Raw genomic sequence first — 20,884 nt, 5'->3', positions numbered from 1 at the left:
TTCCAAAAGGCATTCGCCTAAAATAAAAGTGGTTCCATGGTGTAGCGAATGTGGTTAACCACTTACTTTTAAAATCCTGTTTTTAAAAAATATTTTAGGATTTAGTTTTAGGATCTGGTTTCAAAAACCAAAACTGGCTTCAGTTTTATAACATATGGTGCCTTTAGACAACTTACATAGCATATCAGAGATTTTAGGTAGAGAGTAAATTTGCCTCTTAAAGATGTGGTTGCGTCAAATTTTAGTTGATTTCAAAAGAAAGCATTTTTTGTCTATCAGTTGATATGTTGTTTGTTGTGATAGGCGATCTCATTGTCAAGATATTTGAAGATTAAAATTGGAAAAAATTGATCATGGTAAAAACCCTCAAGCCAAAAAAGCAAGCTCAGAATTGCCCAAAGTGATGTAACGCGTGATACAACCTGTCTCTATCTCTCGTAATCACATCGGCTATTGCAATAAAAGTCTAGTCCTAAGCAGCTCTATTGGCATATATTTTATCTTGTATTTGCTCGTGTTGGCTAGAATAAAATTTTTAATCCAGCTACAGATACATTATTACCAATGTCTCAAATAAAGGAAATTAAAAACTTGTCATATTAGCTTCCTCTAAATGTTGTGTAAACATTTGAGTACTGACTACAATTCTGCCGGTATACGGTAATTAGGTTGTCGAGTTAACTTATTTCACCGCGGCCTTTGCTAGCTTTCTTTGCTGCTTTCACCTATAGCTACTTAACAAAATAAGCACGCCGCCATCTTTAAAAAGAATATGTTCAAATATATGGCGAAACCAGCTGCATCCCAAAATGTCATGTATAGTCAAAATTATCTAGTCATTATCACTATTAATTTGTAGAAATAATTTACTGCCATTAGTTAATTCAAGTACAAAACAAATGGTTCTATGAGTTGACCGAAATAGTGACCACAAAACAATATCAATTTCGTTGAAATCAATTAACCCACCGATTCTGGCAAAGGATTACTAAAGCCATTCTTGCACCTAGTTGGGGGTTTGTGTACTCTCCTGTTTTCACTTAGTAGAATGGAGCATAAAATCTTTTCAACTTAGTATTTGGTTCGTTGGAATTGAGTCGAGCTACGCAGAAGTACCTGTCAATACAGCTCTAATTACACTTCATAAATCCATCTATCAGAGAAGATTTCAGTTAGAGATGGCAACATGTAAAAATTATATAATGAAACTATTGTTGAAGACAATTCAAAACATGATTTGCAGAACATATTGAATACATCATGGCCAAGCCAAAAAATTTTCATCGCAGCATAAAGTTTTTATTAAAAAAATCCCTCCAAGTCGTGACCATTCACATAGTTTCAGCTTGTATAATAGGACAAAGTAAATCTACTGCAGCAAACTCAAACAAAATATATTATGGTGTGTGCATCACACATTCGTGTCTCTCTTTCCCATTTATGGAAGTTTCCAGACCGTCACGACTGCTCCCCTAGTGAACCACATAAACATCCTGTAACAATAAAACAAATGTAATAAATTTATGTCACTGATATATACGGCGTTCTGACACGTATCTACTGAAAGCTTTCAATTTAAAAGTTAGATAGATTGCGAGTGTAATTTTCAAAATGAATAAATGTTTAACAAAAGCATAAATACGCAAAACCAACAATTCAAAGCTTTGTTTCTGAGAGTTAAAGATGATCATTGACAATCGATGTTCCTCACTTTCTACAAGTGAGAAATTAAGATAAATTCCAATCATAAATCTAATTTACTAGCTAAAAATGCCAAAGAAAATTTTAAGCAAATTTATAGCTAGGTGAAACCTTTAAAAAGTTGTGAAACGATTAAAAAGTTATGAAACGATGATTCGTGATAGCAACAAGTTATAATTTTACTTATTAGTAGATGTATTCATGAGTACTAGAATTATTACCGTTAGTTTAGAATATATGCATAGGATACTCATAGTTAAAGATAAATTCACCTCCGTTCTTTTATCTTTCTTTGCAACACAGCGCTGCTGACTCCTGTCAGCTCTAACCATAACCTGTCTGCCCCAATCTTTAATCCCCTGACGCTCAGTAAACTTTGAGTAACCTTCGCTGAACTGAGCACTGTTACAATTCTGTTGTTCGTCAAAATTAACGGTGTCAAATAAATCAGTAAATTAAATATCGATGTCGATGCACGTAGCTACTAGAATCTACTACTAGTAGATGGGCATAACTTAGTAGTAATAGAGTAAAATCTCTACCGACGAGAATCTTCGAAATCACAGACAAACCGTTTTACGAGCGATAACATTTAATATGATCTACATTTATATAAAAACTTTGTGCTAATGATTGGCTAATGAAGAGATCTTATATTTATCGCTCGTGGACTCTTTTTACATGTATCACTCCTTACGTCACAAATAAAGCACCCGCTCGAATCTGAGCTTTTTAAAAAATGATCTCATTCAAACGCTTATATCTCAGGACAGGGTTTGTCTACAAAGACAAAAATAGCATCAAATTGTAGCCTATGTTTTAGCCTTTTAGAGGCCTTAATTTCATTAAATTGACCTTTTTCGACGCAGCCACATTTTTAACTCCTTTATTTAGATTTGTTAAACCTACACACATCCTAATTTTAGAGCTATTGTTAGTCCTGATCATCAATTAGTAGTTCTTTTTACTTTTTAAAGGCTTTGTTACTAAGCATCTTATCGATCTCCTTTTTAACTCAAAATCTTAACTCTGCTGCTATTGACCTTTGAGAACACAACTCGACAGGCCCTGTGTCACCTCTCAAACTGATTGTGAGCATACCAGGCATAGTTCTCAAGCCATCAAACATGTTAAGAAATTTCTTAATGTCATGTCATTTTACTTTGTTAGCAGGTTGAAGATGTTTAGGACTGTTAGCTACATGATGTTTCTCTTAGCAATCCTCTTGACAAGTATTCTTTACAACAGCACAGTAGGTAATTTTATTAGACTATTCAATCATTCATTTTAGGGCAAAATGCTGATATATTAACAAAAAGTTATAGATGCACTTAACCTAGGAGATTTCATGTAAGAATATAAAAACTAGAAAGTACAGCCATCATTAAACCTTGAACATCAATTCAGAAAGTCAGTTTTGAATTTATGTTCACAGGTTTAATAATATTTGGTCAAAAGCAAATAAAGCTGTTGCCAAGTGTATGAGGTCATCCTGTCGACTATTAGCATGTTTATGCATCTCATGTGTATTTTGTAACAAAAGTTAATATATTTATTGCTAACGCAAAGAAATCAGAAATGTTGACTTTAGGCATTAATTCAAAGAAAATAATTTTGCTGAATTTATATTTACAGTGATGACACTTATTTTACTTAATCTTGCCATTTTCTTTTCTAATTAGGTCAGTGACTAGAATAATATCATTGGTTGACGCTACTTAAGGCTTGGCCAATGGTGATAGTGATCTGATGATCTGTTGTACAGCACTTTTTTTTGCATAAATTGTAATATTGTGTTATATATTGTAATATTGTGTTTATATTCTTGCGGAAAACCTCTAAAATAATCTCAAATTGAGACCAATCAAAGGGATTATTCCAAAATAATCTATTGAGACATCAATTAGTGCTATGATTTAATCTCTAAAATGTTTTTAAATGCTATATAAGTTATACATTACCTTAATGCATGTGTGTGGCACCTATGGTGACAACATGTGGCACTTATGGTGACAACATGTGGCACCTATGGTGACAACATGTGGCACCTATAGTGGCAACATGTGGCACCTATATATGGTGACAACATGTGGCACCTATAGTGACAACGCGTTATATTTTAATGCCTCTGGCAGTGGTTGAAGTTAGTTGTTTTTACAACTCTTCTTTGCACTTGCAGACCGGTTGATATGGAAAGACTCCAGCACAGCATTTTCATTGATTGTTCCAAATATAACTGCTCTGCCTCAGCTCCCAGTCATTGCTGAAGAGCATCGTTCCCGCCTTCATTGCATTTCCAAAATGGTTAATAGTGGCAAGTACCAATGTAGATATGACAGAGGAAGTCGTGATATTTCATCCGCGGATATGGTTTTGTTTAGTGAATTAGAAGTAACGCTACATAAAAAGCCTCCAACAAAGCCACATAAACAACTTTGGGCCTTCTTTTCAAAAGAACCGCAGATCAAGCTAAATAGAAACCAGCAAGCTTTATGGAATGGGCATTTCAACTACAACGCTATATTTGACAGAACTACTGAAGGAAGTTTCCACATATTTCGTTCAAAACTGAAGAAGCTTCAACCTGCAAGAAACCTACACTTTACACCAAAACCTAACATGCGCTCACCAAGGATTCTGTGGTTTGTGTCGCATTGCAGCAGCAATGACAGCATTCGACATATATTTAGCGCAAGGGAAGAGTACGTTTTAGAGCTATCAAACTATATACCAATAGATATTTTTACTACATCAAAGAGATGTGTTAGACTTTTTGGCAACCTTACAAAAACTTCCGCACAACTAGAGGAACCACCAATGAGCGATTACATGTTTTATCTTTCATTTGAGAATAGCCTCTGCAAAGATTACATAACTGAAAAGTTCTGGAAGGTGTTAGAGTCAAATAGTACGACAATTCCAATAGCCCTTGGAGGAACATCTATAAAGGAATACGAAGAAGTGGCCCCGCCTAGCAGTTTCCTTCATGTTAGAAATTTTACTTCACCCGCAGGACTTGCGAAACATTTGATTCAGGTGTCACAAAGTGGCAACGCTTTTCATTACTACAACCAATGGAGAAATGATTATAGATTAATTGCAAAGCGTATAAAAAATTACAAAAGGGATTATTTACAGCATGGTGGTAAGAATTTTATTTCATACTTTTCTATGGATAATATGATTATAAACCCTACCTGTGTCAGTTTGTTATTGACCATGTTTACAAAGACGAGCATTTTTGATAATGAAGAAAAAGAAGTCCAAAGAGACACCCCTAAATACATTATACACTCGCTATTTTTTATTTGCGTGATAAAAATAAGGAGCTTTTTTGTTTAACAAGAGGTTTAGCTCTTACAAACTAAATAAGACAAAATGAAACATTTTGAATGGAAATTGTCTTCCCATGTTCCTTCTTTTTATCCTGAGAAATGTAAGCATGGTCTAATCACCGACCGAGTTCTCTACATACTTACTTTTCTACATACTTACTTTTCTGCATACTTACCTCTCTACATACTTACCTCTCTACATACTTACCTCTCTACATACTTACCTCTCTACATACTTACCTCTCTACATACTTACCTCTCTACATACTTACCTCTCTACATACTTACCTCTCTACATACTTACCTCTCTACATACTTACCTCTCTACATACTTACCTCTCTACATACTTACCTCTCTACATACTTACTTCTCTACATACTTAAAAAATCAATAAATGACAAACAAAAGTAATGAATATTTATTAATCTAATAGATAATCTATTAATCTGTGGATAGCAAATAATATTTAATAGATATTATTATATATTTAGCATATAGTGATTGATATATATTATACAGTATATCATTGTATATTTAACATAACATTATAATAATATATACTTTATTAAATAAAGCACTAGATACTTTATTTAATAAACTAAAATTGTTGACTATACAAAAATTAATAATTCAACAATAATAAAACCAGTAAAATGGCTAAAGATTTTAGGACATTTTTTGTTTGATGATTTGCTGAATTCCCTGTTTAATTTAGAGAGTAAGCTACTTGACTCCTGCAAATCCTCGCTGATTTATAATGAGAGCATGACCCAACCTTTTCCAGCATAATAAACACTCTGTTGTACTTCCAGTTAGAAGCAACACATCTAAATCGTGTACCTACTTTATCCTTTTTCACACATTTTGCATAAAAAGAACAAACGATAAAGAAATATGAGTTTACACCAGCATGATTTATTGGAGTTGCTTCCACGTCGACAAATGATTTTGGCCAGCTCGCTGACGCAAGGTCGGGAAAATGCTGCATACTATGCTCATCCTTTCTGGCTAGTCTTTGATGAAATAGGATTACAACATGGAACCGCCCAATTGTGTCACGCAACAGCGCCAAAATTCCAAATGTAATGGAAGTGCAAGCTGCGCTCAAAAAGGATCGGTTGAAAATAGCGCTAAAATCAATAAATACCGAGCATCAATGTTAGACAAACTAAATTATTACTACTAGTACGCTGGTAGTCTGTGTAATAAATATCTCCACAGTTACTCCGTTGTGCAGCAAAATGGTGCAGTAGTGCCGATGGTAGTGCGCCTGGCTGCTATCCAGCTGATTGAGTTTGAAACCCATTGACAACAATCTTTTTTCCTTTATACCCACCAAATGCTTTGGACAGACCAACCGGCGAACATTTTTCTTATTGTAGTAAATATTAGTTTGTGTGTTATAGTGTGTATAAAAAAATTACTGTTTTACCAGAAGCGATCCGTCAAAACTTTGAATATGGAGATACTGGTACCTCTCGATACTGGTACAAGTGTAAAAAATGAGATATCGTGCTGTCTTTGTCTGACTGAACGGAGAGAGAATGTCGAAGCTCTTCCTACGGAGATAATACAATTGTCCGCATGAAAAGAATTGGCCTTCACCACGAAATAGCAATTGAATCTCATGAAAAAAAAATATATAGAAGTTCAAGAAAACATGAAAAAGCATCGTGCTTCATAGAATTAATACAATTCATAGTTTCAAATAGTACACCATCTAGCTTGTGCATACACTATATGGTATATAATAACATCAGTGAATAATACACTTTGTATAGCTCAGTGGTAGAGCATGTAGATTTAAATCTTGTGGTTGCAATCTCCGTGAGTTCAGATCCATCACAATGTGAAATTTTAATTCCAAGATTTTAATAGTTACAATATAATATATATATATATATAAATTAAGATTACATATGTCTTTCATTACGGTTTCTAGCCTTCTACAAAATTTTAATTTTTGTCGAAAGTTTTAAAATCGACAAAAAAGGATTGCAGTTAAAACACTCAGAAGAAAAGGACTAATGACGTTAATGACAACAATTGATGTTAATAGTCCCACTTCCTGTTTGTCTCTCTCGTTATGACATTGGCTATTGTGTTCAAGTTGCAGTGTTACACATCTTTATTGGCATATATTTTATTTTGTATTTGATTACGATTGTTGGAATGAACCTTCAAGTATAGCCTCAGATATAGTGCTGTAGATGTTTTAAATAGTTTAAAGATAAGATGGGTGAAATGTATCACATGGTTCTTTTCTAAATGCTTTGCGAACATATGAATACCGAAGGCTGATGAGACCGTATATTTATCACTTAAAAACAATTGATGTAATTTTTGGGGAAGTATTCTGGGGGAAGTACTTTTGGGGGATGTAAGTCTTTCTCGTCGAAGCGTTTCAACTGCAATCAGGTTTTGGTAATTTTAGTTTTGAAACATCTTGGTAATCAGACCCCATAAAACAACAAACACCATCTCAAACGATAGAAAAATATTTATATTCTTTGATAGAATCTGATGTGGCCTGCCATTTAAGTGCTATTTCGAGAAACTAATTTTACTAATTACTGCTTTTTCTCAAACTTCAAAATGGATTTTTAATATTGAGTTACTGCGCTGGCTTGTGAAATAACTAATTTCTCTTGTAGACTATGTAGAGCACTTCTGCAAATTGCTTCACGAAAGACCACAGAACATATGGAACACTTTCAGTCAAGACTTCAATTCAGAACAATGTCTAACAGTTTCCAAACCGAAAGGGCACTGTCGATACTATAACTTATCTTGTAGTTAATCGTATTTCAGAACCCATTTCTAATAAATGATAATCTATTGTGAGGAACTTTCATGGTTAATGCTCAAAATAAAAAAAATTGAAAGAAAAATGAAATGTAATGTCCTTAAGCATGGCAACTTTGGGATCTGTATAATAACACGTGTGTTTTGAAATTGCTATGTACTGCTTGATGCCAAAGCGACCAAAAGCTAGAGTCAATTAGACAGTTCAAACAAACCTTCCAGCCCGATGAGAAGCCGATAAATGTATCTACAAGTTGATATCTAGTGCTTGCAGCTGACCTGAAATAATATTATAGACTGTGTCTTGCTCTGCAATTTGTTGGAGCTTTCAATTTTTATTTCATTCTAAATTTAAAGACATATCTTCATTTTATATCTATATCTAAAAATGTTGCATAAAAGCTCATTGCACTCATCGATATGTTTGCTACAGTTTGCAGCCAAAACTAGCTTTTTATGTACAAAAGAAGATGAGTTACGAGCGTCGATCCATTGTAAGATCAGATTACTGCAATGATGCTAATAAATCATATGTTATAAGTTTGCAAATTTATAAGTTTCGTATATAAAAATAATCTATCAAGTGCTACAAATATATGTTTATGAACCAGTGACTTAAATGAATCATACTTTTAATACATGAAAAAAACAAAAAATAACGTTTTTGAAAGAAAAATATTTGCATCATTTGCTTGGTCAGTTGCATTCTGATTGTTGCTTTTGATGGAGCAAACATCTACTGGTTGTTCATTATCTTCCACAGTGTTTTCTGACCTCAACTTTTCTACTGCACTGCTAAACTAGTTGATATTAAAGTCAAAACAAGTTGCATTTGTGAAAAATACAACACGTAAAAGTATTGCTCGCTAAGCACTACTTTTAGCCTAAAACTAGTCGTTCATATACCATCGTAAATGTAAACCGTTTTTCACATACTTCGAAGTATCAAGGCTGCCTTAAGAAAGGAGCTGCTATTAGCCTCATACAGTTATCAATTATTTCTATGGTGTTACTTTCAAAGTTTTAACAACAAAAAAATAAAAAGCTTTGGAGTTGGACAACGAAAGAATTAATTGTTATTGGTGTAAACACTTCATTGTTAAGATGATGTTGTGGACACTTTTTTACTGATCACTTGTATTACGGGTTTGCAAAAATCAAAAATGAATGTTCAAGTGGCGGTTAAATAGAGATGGCCTTCAATTAAAGGATGGCGCTCTATTTTTCAACCCTTTTCTCATAGTGGCATTCAAATAAAGGTGGCGTTCAAATAGAGGTGGCCTTCAAATGGAGGTAGAATTCAGTTAGATGTTTTATGGTATACAAAATAGCAAATTTAAATATGAGCATACAACCTTGCTAATTGCAAAACAGAGACCATTGGAAATTGACATTTTAGGCTATTGACATTAATCAATACAAGAGTGAAAAGCTTTAAATATTTTTTGTTGTTAAGTTGAAGCGGATGAGACTTACTTTTTATATTAGCTAAGTTGAGAAACAACACCCTGCTCACTGCCTGCCATATGGACTCTGCACCTCAATTAGCCAAGCCATTGTGCACATCGAGCCTCATCAATGATTTTATAGTGTTTTTTTTACAATTGTCTTACTTGATAAAAATATAATTCAATTAAAAAACCAAATATAAATAGGCATGTCAGCAACATGATAGCCATTTTGAAAACAAAGAGATCCTGTTGAATGCTTCTGTTGAGATCCTGTTCAGCTCTACTAGTTTGGTTGGTTCACGTCACTGACAATGTTACTTGTTAACTGCCTACTTGCATTGAATACTTTATTCGAAGAACGCTAACTTACTGTTAAACTGAAATAAACAAAGTTAACTTTTACATACGCAAAAACAGCATAGAAGAAAATAATTCTTTTGATAGCTCTTGCTGGATAATAAAATGTAAATAATGCTCAAAATGATTTATATAACATGCAAACAATAAGTTGTTTACGACAAATTAATTGGTCATACAGTTTACCACATTCCGCCTTGATATGTAGATTACAAAAACTTCAATAAATATATCCAGCTCACGACTTTGAAGGTTTCTGATCTCTAATTAAACAAGTAATCACACCTGTAATAATGAGCTGTCATTGTTACCATCATCACTATTATTTTCACACATCTTGCTACTACCCTTACTATAGTTGTGAGCTGTCTCTCTAGCAGAGGTGGCCAACATGGGGCTCTTGAGCCACTGGGGCCCTTTGCCTCAATTTAAGTGGATCTTTGCAATGTCAGAATAATCATATGCAATATGCTAATATTCATTCTACTACTGATTCCCATCACCCATACACACACCCAAAAGCTGCAAGTGTAGATCATAAGACAAGGGGTTTTCCACCACTGCAAAGGGAATTCTTCATAGTGTTCATTTGATTGGTTGCTGAGTAGTATGATCAGCCAGCATACATTTGCCACACAGCATGCTCAGATCAGTCACCAGAAACATGCCTCTAAAAGCGCAACAAAAGTCGATATAACTTAGAATGGACAGAAAAGTACTCCTTTCATAAAATAAACAATAAACTAGCGTGTCTCATTTGCAATGCAACATTAGCATATAACAAAGCAAGCCACATTTCAAGACATTACCAGACAAACTACAGTGACTATGATAGTAATTTTTCTGTTAGAACAAATTGTAAAAAAGCTGGGGAGACTACCCAATCAGGCTTTTAGTCAGAAAAAATGTTCCAACCATCAAGTGTTTTTCAATGTGCACCACACTGGCAAGTTACAAGGTTGCTCAAGCTATTAGTAAGGCTATGGCACCATATCAGCACAGTGAGATAGTAAAAGAATGCATGGCACGATCAATGAAAGCACTTTTTTCTGATAAAAGGACAATCATGACACTTTAAGAAGGTTTCATTATCAAAACAAACATGTGCTTGTCGTATTGAAGTTATAGCCAGCCACCTATCAAACAAGCTGTTGCAGAACTTAGAAAAATGTGAGTCTTTTGTCATGCTTTTGATGAAACTAATGAGATCAATTACATTGCACAGCTGAGTGTATTTGTATGCTAGTTTAAAGGAGTGAAGTTTTAAGAACAGTTACTGACTGTGATAAGACTACGTGGGAGGACAAGCGAAAAAGATATCATTGAACATTTCGAGTTTCTCATGGACGCTAATAACATTCCATTCAGCAAAGTTATTTGTGTCACAACTCACGGTGCTCCATAATGGTGGACCGCCACATCGGATTCATTAAATATCATACTTTTCGGACTAAACCGCACCCCTATATAAGCCGCATCTGCTTTATTTTCCAAAAACCGATAATAAAACAATACATAGACTGCACCTTTGTATAGGCTGCAGAACTCAGGACGGTGCTTTTTAACGCGACAGCACAAATTTGCTGTTTAAAACGGAACAGTGCCTAATGGCACTGTTACGTATTAAACGATGCTTTTTAATCTAGTGCCTAATGGAAGAGTTCCGTTAGGCATTGTTTCGTTTTTTCTTTCACCATTTTTTTTCACCTTTTCATTAACTGGAGATTCCGGATAATGCGCCCTAGCCATGAAAGAAAAAGCCACAGAATAGCCGCACCCTTATATAAGCTGCATGGCCCAAATCATCAGAAAAAAGTAGCGGCTAATAGTCCAAAAAGTACGGTACCTGTAGGATATCAATTTAAGCATCATACTTTGTCACTGCCTTATTCATGAAATTATACTTTGTGCAAAGCTGAAGAATGAATGGGCTGATTTGATGACTTACATCATGAAGCTGGTTAACTATCTTAAGTCTAAGTCTGCTCTACGTCACCAAAAACTTTGCTCATTTCTACAATCTTTGGATGCAAAAGTACAATGAGCTTCTAACACACAACAATGTGAGGTTAGTTCATTCAATTCATGTTTTAATCTATTTTTTTTCGCCGAGGTTGTGTAAACTTGTTCTTCCCTCATTTTCAACAGCAAACCAGTTTTTCTTCTTTACCATGCGTTTTGTTACATGTGCTTCAGATGTCTCAGTAAAGGTCAAGCTATGAAAATGGTTTGGGAGTTAGGAGAAGAGCTCATTGTGTCCCTGGATGAGCAACAGGGTGAGGATGCAGAAAGTTACATCACTCTCATGACATCCTGGAGCATCTGAGTAGCCTCAATCTGCAAATTCAATGTTAGTAATAGTCTCTAATGTTGAATGATTAACTTATGAAATCTGTTTCGTACTCCTGTTAATAGTTTTTACTGTACTATTCCACTTGGTAGCTTGTTAGTAGAAGATGGGATAAATTTTTTTTAAAGATTGAGGAAAATATTCATTGGTTTCACAGGTGAGAAGAAAGATATGTGTATCTGCAATCTGTGGTGTGCTGTCAAATCATTCAGAAGAGAACTGGATATATTTTATCAAGATGGGGAAAATGAAAGAAGTCACTTCAATACACTGAAAACATACCTGGCAAACATAGACATCCCAGGTTTTGCTGTTGAAAACATTGAAAAAGTGAAAACATTTATTGATCATAGTAGACAGAAGCTAGATGAGAGGGTTCTCTGCATGTAAGAAAATAATTTCTCTCTTTGATTTCATCAGCACCCCAGAATTATCAATGACCTCACGATGGAAAGCCCAGTTACCAGGTTTCATGAATGAGTCCACCAGCAGCGGTTGAACCGGAACTGTGTGATTTCTTTGAGAACACAGCAGCAAAACAAGATCTCCGAGACAAAGGATTATTTTTCGGGTCACAATCCCATGTACATGAAAAGTTTCCTCACATAACTAGGGTAGCCCCGAAACTCCTCATACTGTTTGGCAGTACATATATGTGGAAGTGCTTGTTTTCCAAAGTTAGTTATATGAAAAATAAATATTAAGGTGCACCCACAGAAGACCACACAAAGCAACTTCTGCCACTGGCAGTATCTGATGATAAGGTTGGTTTTTCAAAGCTAGTTACACTTCAAGATAGGCTGAATGTAGCCTACTAGTTACTTTAAAATGCTATAACTTGTCATATACTTAGACTTGAGATGATATAAATAAACAATATTTTTTACAAACATTCTTGTTTAATTATCTCTCGGTTTTTGATAATTTAAATGTGTTGACATTATTTGGTAAAGCTTGTTACTTCAGCAAGTGTCTCTACACAAACCCATACATCGATTTCGGCTCTTCACAAAAACCTGTTGGCCACACCTGCTCTGTACTATGTACTACATGGTGATTATTGTGAGGCTCATGTTAGTCAGCCAGAGTGTTTATACACATTTAAACACCATCACAAATGTAATAGAGGTTAGCTTCTTGATCTTCCATATCTGCGCATGGTGGCCTCACAGCAACTATATAGCTGTTGATACAATGTACGTAGTTTAAGCCTTTTGTCTAGCAATTCTTTTTCTACCTTTTGTCTTGACTGACCTTATAAAGTTTGACAGGAACATCGTTTTTAGTCGTATAGGTATTAGTCTTTGTTTTTACAATCCAATGACCTTCTGGTAAACCCAACCTAATTGGTTGTCTTGCTAACCTTTAATAGTGTATGTGAGTAGTGTGTGCTGCTGTATTAGAACACCATGTCCCCTAGAAATTTGCTTGCTGTTCTTAGCGCGCTCTTTATCATTCTATGACATTTCTCTACTATTCCATTGCCGGAATGCTTGTATTTCCAGCAAGATACTAATGACACGGCTAGTTTTTGGTCCATAGTCACATGGATTTTCTTGAATCTGACCTCTTTAATAAAATCTTCCGGATACGCTTCATAGTTTGATATGCCGTCTCTTGTCTCAAAGCTGTCCAGCTTGTAGACCATTGGGTTTACAATCTACTATTATGAACCTCTGTTGGCAACGAGTATCAACATCATTATTTAATTTACTGAATTAATTGATATCGTCAATTTACTGAATTATTGCATTGACACGTTTTATTGATAAACAACAGAATTGTAACAACGCTTCCAATTCCAGCGAAGCTGAATCAGAGTTTTTTATAGCATCAGGTGGTTAAAGATTGGGGGAGACAGCTTATGGTTAGAGCTGACAGGTGTCAGTAGGGTTATGCTGCAGAGGAAAATAGGAGAATGGAGGAAAATTCATCTTTAACTATGAGTCTCCTATATATATATATATATATATATATATATATATATATATATATATATATATATATATATATATATATAATATGAAACTATTAGTAATAAAGTTGTTTTAAACTTAACTTTAACTTTCATTTTTACTCAATTTTATATATATACATATATATATACATATATATATATAAATTGTTTCCTCACCCCGAATAACCCGTATGGGTGGTAAATTCTGCTCTAACTCGGGTCTCCTACCAGAGACCTGGGAGTTTGAGCACTCGCTTCAAGATCTTAGCTGTTCCCAATAGCGCGCTTTTCTGCAACTCACCTGAGTTGATTGCTGTTGGTATCTGGGCAAGCCACATTTTATGTGCCAATGTTATTGCGCCCAGTGCCCTAATTACTACTGGAATTACAGTTGTTTTTACATCCCAGCATTTTTCAATCTCTTCTCCAAGAGGGAGATATTTCTCTACCTTCTCTTTTTCTTTGCTGGCTATATTGTAGTCATTGGGTACTGCTATATCTATTATAGTAGCTCTCTTGTTCTCCTTGTCCACCACCACTATATCTGGTTGGTTTGCTAGGACATGCTTGTCAGTCCGGATGTAGAAGTCTCAGAGAATCTTAACGCAGTCATTTTCATTGACCTTACCAGGAGCTTCCCACCAGTGTTGTGGTTTATTAAGGCTATATTCATCACATAGACTTCTATACAGAAAACCTGCGACAGGATTATGCCGCTCAGTGTACGCTTTCCTGCTAGCTGCTTGCATCCACTGATGATGTGTTGGATGGTCTCAGGCGCATATTTGCACAGTCTGCATCTATGATCGTCTCTAGTGTGATAGATTTTTGTTTAGAGTTGCTTTGTTGGGAGCACTTGCTCCTGGGCTGCCATGAGTAGCGACTCTGTATTGGCCGTTAGGTTTCCTTTGTTTAGCCACATATATGTCTGGTGAAGATCGCCAACCTTAGATACTTGTCGGTGGTAAGCACCATGAAGAGGTTTCATGTGCCAGTCAATTTCCTCATCATCAGGGCGAAGCTCCATTGTCAGAGCAGCCGATTGAAATTCAGCTAGCAACTTATCTGAAATGGCCATGGAAGCTGCATAGGCTTTACTGCTTTGTTCTTCCTTTTTTACTGTCTGCTGTACACTTTTGAGTCCCCTACCGCCATCTTTCCTATCGAGATACAATCTAGTAGTATCAGATTTTGGGTGGAGGGCTCCATGCATGATCAGCGGTTTACGAGTTGCTATATCTGTTTTCTTGATGGCTTATCCAGTCCACTTTATTATGCCTGCTGGATATCTTATTACTGGAAGTGTGTAGGTATTTATTGCCATGACTTGATTCCTGGCATTAAGCTGCCTCCGTAGAACCTGCCGAAGACGTTTCTTGCATTCAGTAATGGCTTGGTGACGTACCTCGGCTTCGTGGTTAATGTTGCTTTGCATAATCCCTAAGTACTTGTACCTTTCTTCTATATCTTAGATGGTACCATGTGGCATTTTTAGGCCATCTGTGAGCATAGCATGGTCTTTCTTAAGAATTAGTTTTCCACATTTCTCAATACCGAAGGTCATTTCGATGTCCTTGCTGTATACCTGAGTAAGGTGTATTAGCGAATCAATGTCCGTTTTTTGTTAGCGTACAGCTTGATGTCATCCATGTAGAAGAGGTGGTTTATCTTGGTGCCACTCTTAAACTGGTACCCATATTGAGTCTCCTCCAGCATATTGCTTAGAGGGTTTAGGCATATGCAGAAGAGCAGCGGTGATAAGGAGTCACCTTAATAGATGCCTCGCTTAATTTGTACACTCGCCAGCTTTTTGCCATTAACCTCCAGTTCTGTCTTCCATTTGGTCATTGACATCTTGATGAATGCCACAAGAGCAGGGTGAACATTGTACATACTGAGGCACTCAAGTATCCAACTATGGGGAATTGAGTCATAGGCCTTTTTGTAGTCAATCCAAGCCATGGCAAGATTAGTTTGCCTTCTCCTGTTGTCTTGACAGACCGTCCGATCCACCAGTAACTGATGTTTAGCTCCTCGGGTGTTGCGCCCAATTCCTTTCTGAGCACTGGTCATATAGTGACTCATGTGCTCTTTCAGTTTGTCTGCAACTATTCCTGAGAGCAGTTTCCAAGTGGTGGGCAAGCACGTTATTGGTCGATAGTTTTTAGGAATCGGCCTCTGCTTTGGATCTTTTATCAGAAGTACAGTTCGTCCTTTGGTCAGCCATTCTGGATGGTCACCTTGTTCTATTAGGCATTCCATCTGCTTAGCCATTCTAGTGTGAAGTGATGTCAATTTCTTCAACCAGAAGGCTTGAATCATATCATGGCCAGGTGCTGCCTAATTCTTCATACGCTGCACTCTGCACTTGATGTCCTCTTTGCTGATGGTGAGTCCTTGCTGGGCCACAGTGTGTTGATGACTCTCTTTAAGCCTCTTCAGCCAATTTGCAGTGGTGTTATGAGTAGTCTCTTTCTCCCAGATGTCCTTCCAGAACGTTGAAGTGCTAGATCGGGGAGGCTCAGACATTGGCCTCTGCAGTTCACCTTTGAACTGGGAATACACTCTAGATGGATTAGTGATGAACAGTTTGTTCATTCTCTTGTTATCCCGCTCTTTGGTGTACCGCTTCAGTCGTGCCGAGAGTGCTACTAGCTGCTGCTTGACAGATTCTAGAGCTTCTATTGTGGCTGAGGAAGCCATCAAAGAAACAGATATAGCAACTCGTAAACTGCTGACCATGCATGGAGCACTCCACCCAAAATCTGATACTACTAGATTGTATCTTGATAGGAAAGATGGCGGTAGGGGACTCAAAAGTGTACAGCAGATAGTGAAAGAGGAGGAGCAAAGCATCAAAGCATATGCAGCCTCCATGGCCATCTCAGATAAGTTGCTAGCTGAATTTCAATCGGCTGCTCTTACAACGGACCTACGCCCTGATGATGAGGAAATTGACTGGCACATGAAACCTCTTCATGGTGCTTACCACCAACAAATATCTAAGGTTGGCGATCTTCACCAGACATATATGTGGCTGAACAAAGGAAATCTAACGCCAATACAGAGTCGCTAATCATAGCAGCCCAGGAGCAAGTGCTCCCAACAAGGCAACTCCAAACGAAAATCTATCACACTAGAGACAATCCTAGATGCAAACTGTGCAAAGATGCACCTGAGACCATCCAACACATCATCAGTGGATGCAAGCAGCTAACAGGGAACGCATACACTGAGCGGCATAATCATATCGCAGGTGTTGTGTATAGAAGTCTATGTGATGAGTATGGCCTTAATAAACCACAACACTGGCGGGAAGCCCCTGGTAAGGTCAATGAAAATGACCGCGCTAAGATCCTCTGGGACTTCTACATCCAAACTGACAAGCATGTCCTAGCAAACCAACCAGATATAGTGGTGGTAGACAAGGAGAACAAGAGGGCTACTATAATAGATATAGCAGTACCCAATGACTACAATATAGCCAGCAAAGAAAAAGAAAAGGTAGAGAAATATCTCCCTCTTGGAGAAGAAATTGCAAAATGCTGGAATGTAAGAACAACTGTAATCCCAGTAGTCATTGGGGCACTGGGCACAATAACACCGGCGCATAAAATGTGGCTTGCCCAAATACCAACAGCAAGCAACTCAGGTGAGTTGCAGAAAAGTGCGCTATTGGGAACAGCTAAGATCTTGAGGCGAGTGCTCAAACCCCCAGGTCTCTGGTAGGAGACCCGAGTTAGAGCAGAATTTATCACCCATACGGGGTAGCCTGGTGAGGAAACAATTTATATATATATATATATATATATATAAATATATATATATATATAATATATATATATTATATATATACATATATTATATTAAACTAGCTGTACTACTAGATTCCTGATTAGAATTTATGTTCACTTCTCACTAGTAAAATGTGCGGAAAATCGATTGATTAATGCTCATCTTTAACTCCCAGAAACAAAGCTTCAAATTGTTGGCTTAGCGTTCTTATGCTTTTGTTAAACATTAGTTAATTTTTAGAATTACACTCGAAATCTATCTAGCTCCCACCTTGAAAGCTTTCAGTAGATACACATTAGAACGACATACCTTTGGATGACATATATTTATTACACTTGTATTATTGATTACAGGTTGTTTATGTGGCACCACCGTGTCAGTGTGGAAACCGCCATACGTAGGAGAGATACATGAATGTGTGATGCACAAACCATGATAGGTTTTGTTTGAGTTTACTGCTGTAGAGTAATTTGTTCTATTATATGAGCTGAAACTATGTGAGTGGTCATGATTTGAATGGATGTTTTTAATAAAAACTTTATGCCGAGATAAAAATGTCTTGGTTTGTAAAAATTATATAATAAAATAATATTGTTGAAAATAATGCAAAACATGATATGCAGAACCTATTGAATACATCATAGCCTAGTTGCCACCTGAGCTGAAATCTTGTTTGATAGATGGATGTATGAAGTGTAACCACAGCTGTATTGACAGGTACTTTTGCAAAGCTCGACTCAATTCCAACGGACCAAATATTAAAAGCTCAAAAATTTTTATGCTCCACGCTACTAAGTAAAAACAGGTGAGTCCAAAAAACCGCCAACCAGGTGCAAAAATGGCTTTATTAACCCTTTGTCAGGATTGGTGGGTTAATTGATTTAAAAGAAATTGCTTTGCTTTCACTATTTTGGCCAACTCATAAAATCATTTGTGTTGTACTTGAATTGACTAATCAAGTATGACCAGTAAACTTTTTTCTACAAATTGATACTAATAATGACTAGATAACATTGACTATACATGGTTTTCTTAGGGAATGTAGTTGGTTTTGCCATATATTCGAACATATTCTTTTCAATTTTCAATTCTTATTTATTTAGTAACTAGTTTCTGGTGTGGGTAGCAACTGATAACTTCATTGATACAGAGTTGGCAATGAAATAAGTTAACTCAACAACCTAATTACCGTAGACTGGTAGAATCTTAGCCGGTACTCAGATGTTTAAACAGCTGGTAGAGGAAATTAATGTGACAAAGTTTTAATTTTTCTAATTTGAGGTGTTTGAGACATTTATAATAATTTATCTGTAGCTAGATTTAACATTTTATTCTAGCAATCATGAGTAAATACTAAATAAAATATATACCAATAGAGCCGCGTAAGTCTAGACTTTTATTGCAATAGCTGATGTAAATACGAAAGATAGTGACAGGTTGTTTCACTATATACATCATTTTGGGCAAGTCTGGGCAGATCTTTTTTCTGAGCGTTTTAACTGTGATCAATTTTCGCCGATTTTAATCTTCGAATATCTTGACAATGAGATTGTCTAAAACCACAAACAAATTCTCAGCGTCATTTGGTCACATTCTTTGGCATAACAGAGAGTTCACTATCTTGACTCAACGCAAATTTTGTATCTTCAAAACCTCAAACATCAGACTTAGCACACGTGTGTTATAATAGTGTTCAGGCTCCTTAGTCACTAAAACATATCTATGCAAAGTATGTCAAATAATTGTTTAACCTGTGCCATTTCTTTATTAGCTCACGTAAAGCTATGTAAAGCTACATTCACACCAGCCAACTTCAGGCCGATTCTTCCACACCAAGAAACACATTGTGTGAACAGAGCAAACGAGCCTGAGAGAAGGTGGCCAGAGAACATTTTATCGGACATTTTTGATCGATGGCTGATTCTAGGCCGATTTTTATATTGAGTAGCTAATGAAATCAGGTTTTGTGGTTTGGAAAAAAATATGTTACGCAGAACTAATCCAAATCCACACACAACATCAGTGTTGAACTTGCTTTGACATTTTACACTATTTTGACTATGTTCAGTTTGTGCACTTTTGCTTTGTCATGCGAGAACTAATTTGATTATTACTAGTTCAAGTACAAGAGAAGGTGCTAAACTATTGTAAGCTATACTGATATTTACCAGTAAAAGATACTTCTTTGTCATTAAAGTCCAACAATTAAAATAGAAAACTAACAAAATTCTAAACAATAATATTAATGACAAAAGGTTAAAATAGCCAATAAAAGCTACACCCTTACTCGAACGATCATCCATGTTTGCTTGCCCAGTCTGTACGGCTGTGAGTTTCAAACAGACAAACGAGAGTCATGTCAGTCCTTATATATAGAGGCTTGGTAGTTCTGTTAGGAAAGTAGAAAAGGATCAGCTGATGATGGAGAAAAAGGCTCCATAGATAAGAAAAGTATAGAGACTCAGGAGGCAGAGGGAAGAGAGAGGGAGGCTCCCAAAGCAGAGGAACGCGCCTCAGCAGACAGAGGAATTCGCCTCAGCAGGCAAAAGGAGCCTCAGCAAGTCCTTGAGAAAAAGAGAGAAAGATAAATCAATTGATATACAGAGAAACGCCAAGTCGTTGGAGCTGTTCTATACTGGTATGTCTCTACTAGCCTGTGAGAAACTGTTTAGGCGGTCAGGTTCTGTTCTTTATGTTGCAGAGGGTTAGCAATTGAATGAACTTGTCATAAGTACGTCATGGGAGTGTAATGATTGGAAGTGCTGACTAACTCCAATTGTCTTAGTTGTGTCTGGTGCAGGTCTGATATCTTTTAATGGTTTTCTGGCATGTCAATTGATGTCTCTTTATTCATGGACTACTTCCCCAGGAGAGCACCCGCTTGAATCTGAGCGTTTCAAAAATGATCTCATTCAAACGCTTATATTTCTGGACAGGGCTAGTCTACAGAGACAAAAATAACATCAAATCGTAGCTGATGTTTCAGTCTTATATGTTTCAGCCTTGGTCTTAAGTTCATTTGAATGATTTCAATGATGCAATAACGCCTTTAAAGGTTGACTTGCAACAAAATTCACATTACCATTATTTGCTATGAAAAGATTCACCATGTCTTACTCTGTTGTGTTGTAG

At 36.3% G+C, this 20,884-nt stretch overlaps 1 protein-coding gene across 1 annotated transcript; it reads left to right on the top strand.

Annotated features, from left to right (window-relative positions):
* The first annotated feature begins 4,002 nt into the window (after window positions 1-4,002).
* LOC137407065 (4-galactosyl-N-acetylglucosaminide 3-alpha-L-fucosyltransferase FUT5-like) lies at window positions 4,003-20,340 on the top strand. The gene is made up of 2 exons (XM_068093671.1): window positions 4,003-4,689; window positions 20,149-20,340. Exons 1-2 carry the CDS (start codon window positions 4,003-4,005, stop codon window positions 20,338-20,340), a joined length of 879 nt encoding a protein of 292 aa, XP_067949772.1.
* Window positions 20,341-20,884: the final 544 nt, after the last annotated feature.

The sequence above is a fragment of the Watersipora subatra genome, chromosome 10, assembly GCF_963576615.1.
Source record: "Watersipora subatra chromosome 10, tzWatSuba1.1, whole genome shotgun sequence".
Classification (NCBI taxonomy): Eukaryota; Metazoa; Bryozoa; class Gymnolaemata; order Cheilostomatida; family Watersiporidae; genus Watersipora; species Watersipora subatra.
This window is presented reverse-complemented; position numbering and strand designations above follow the sequence as displayed.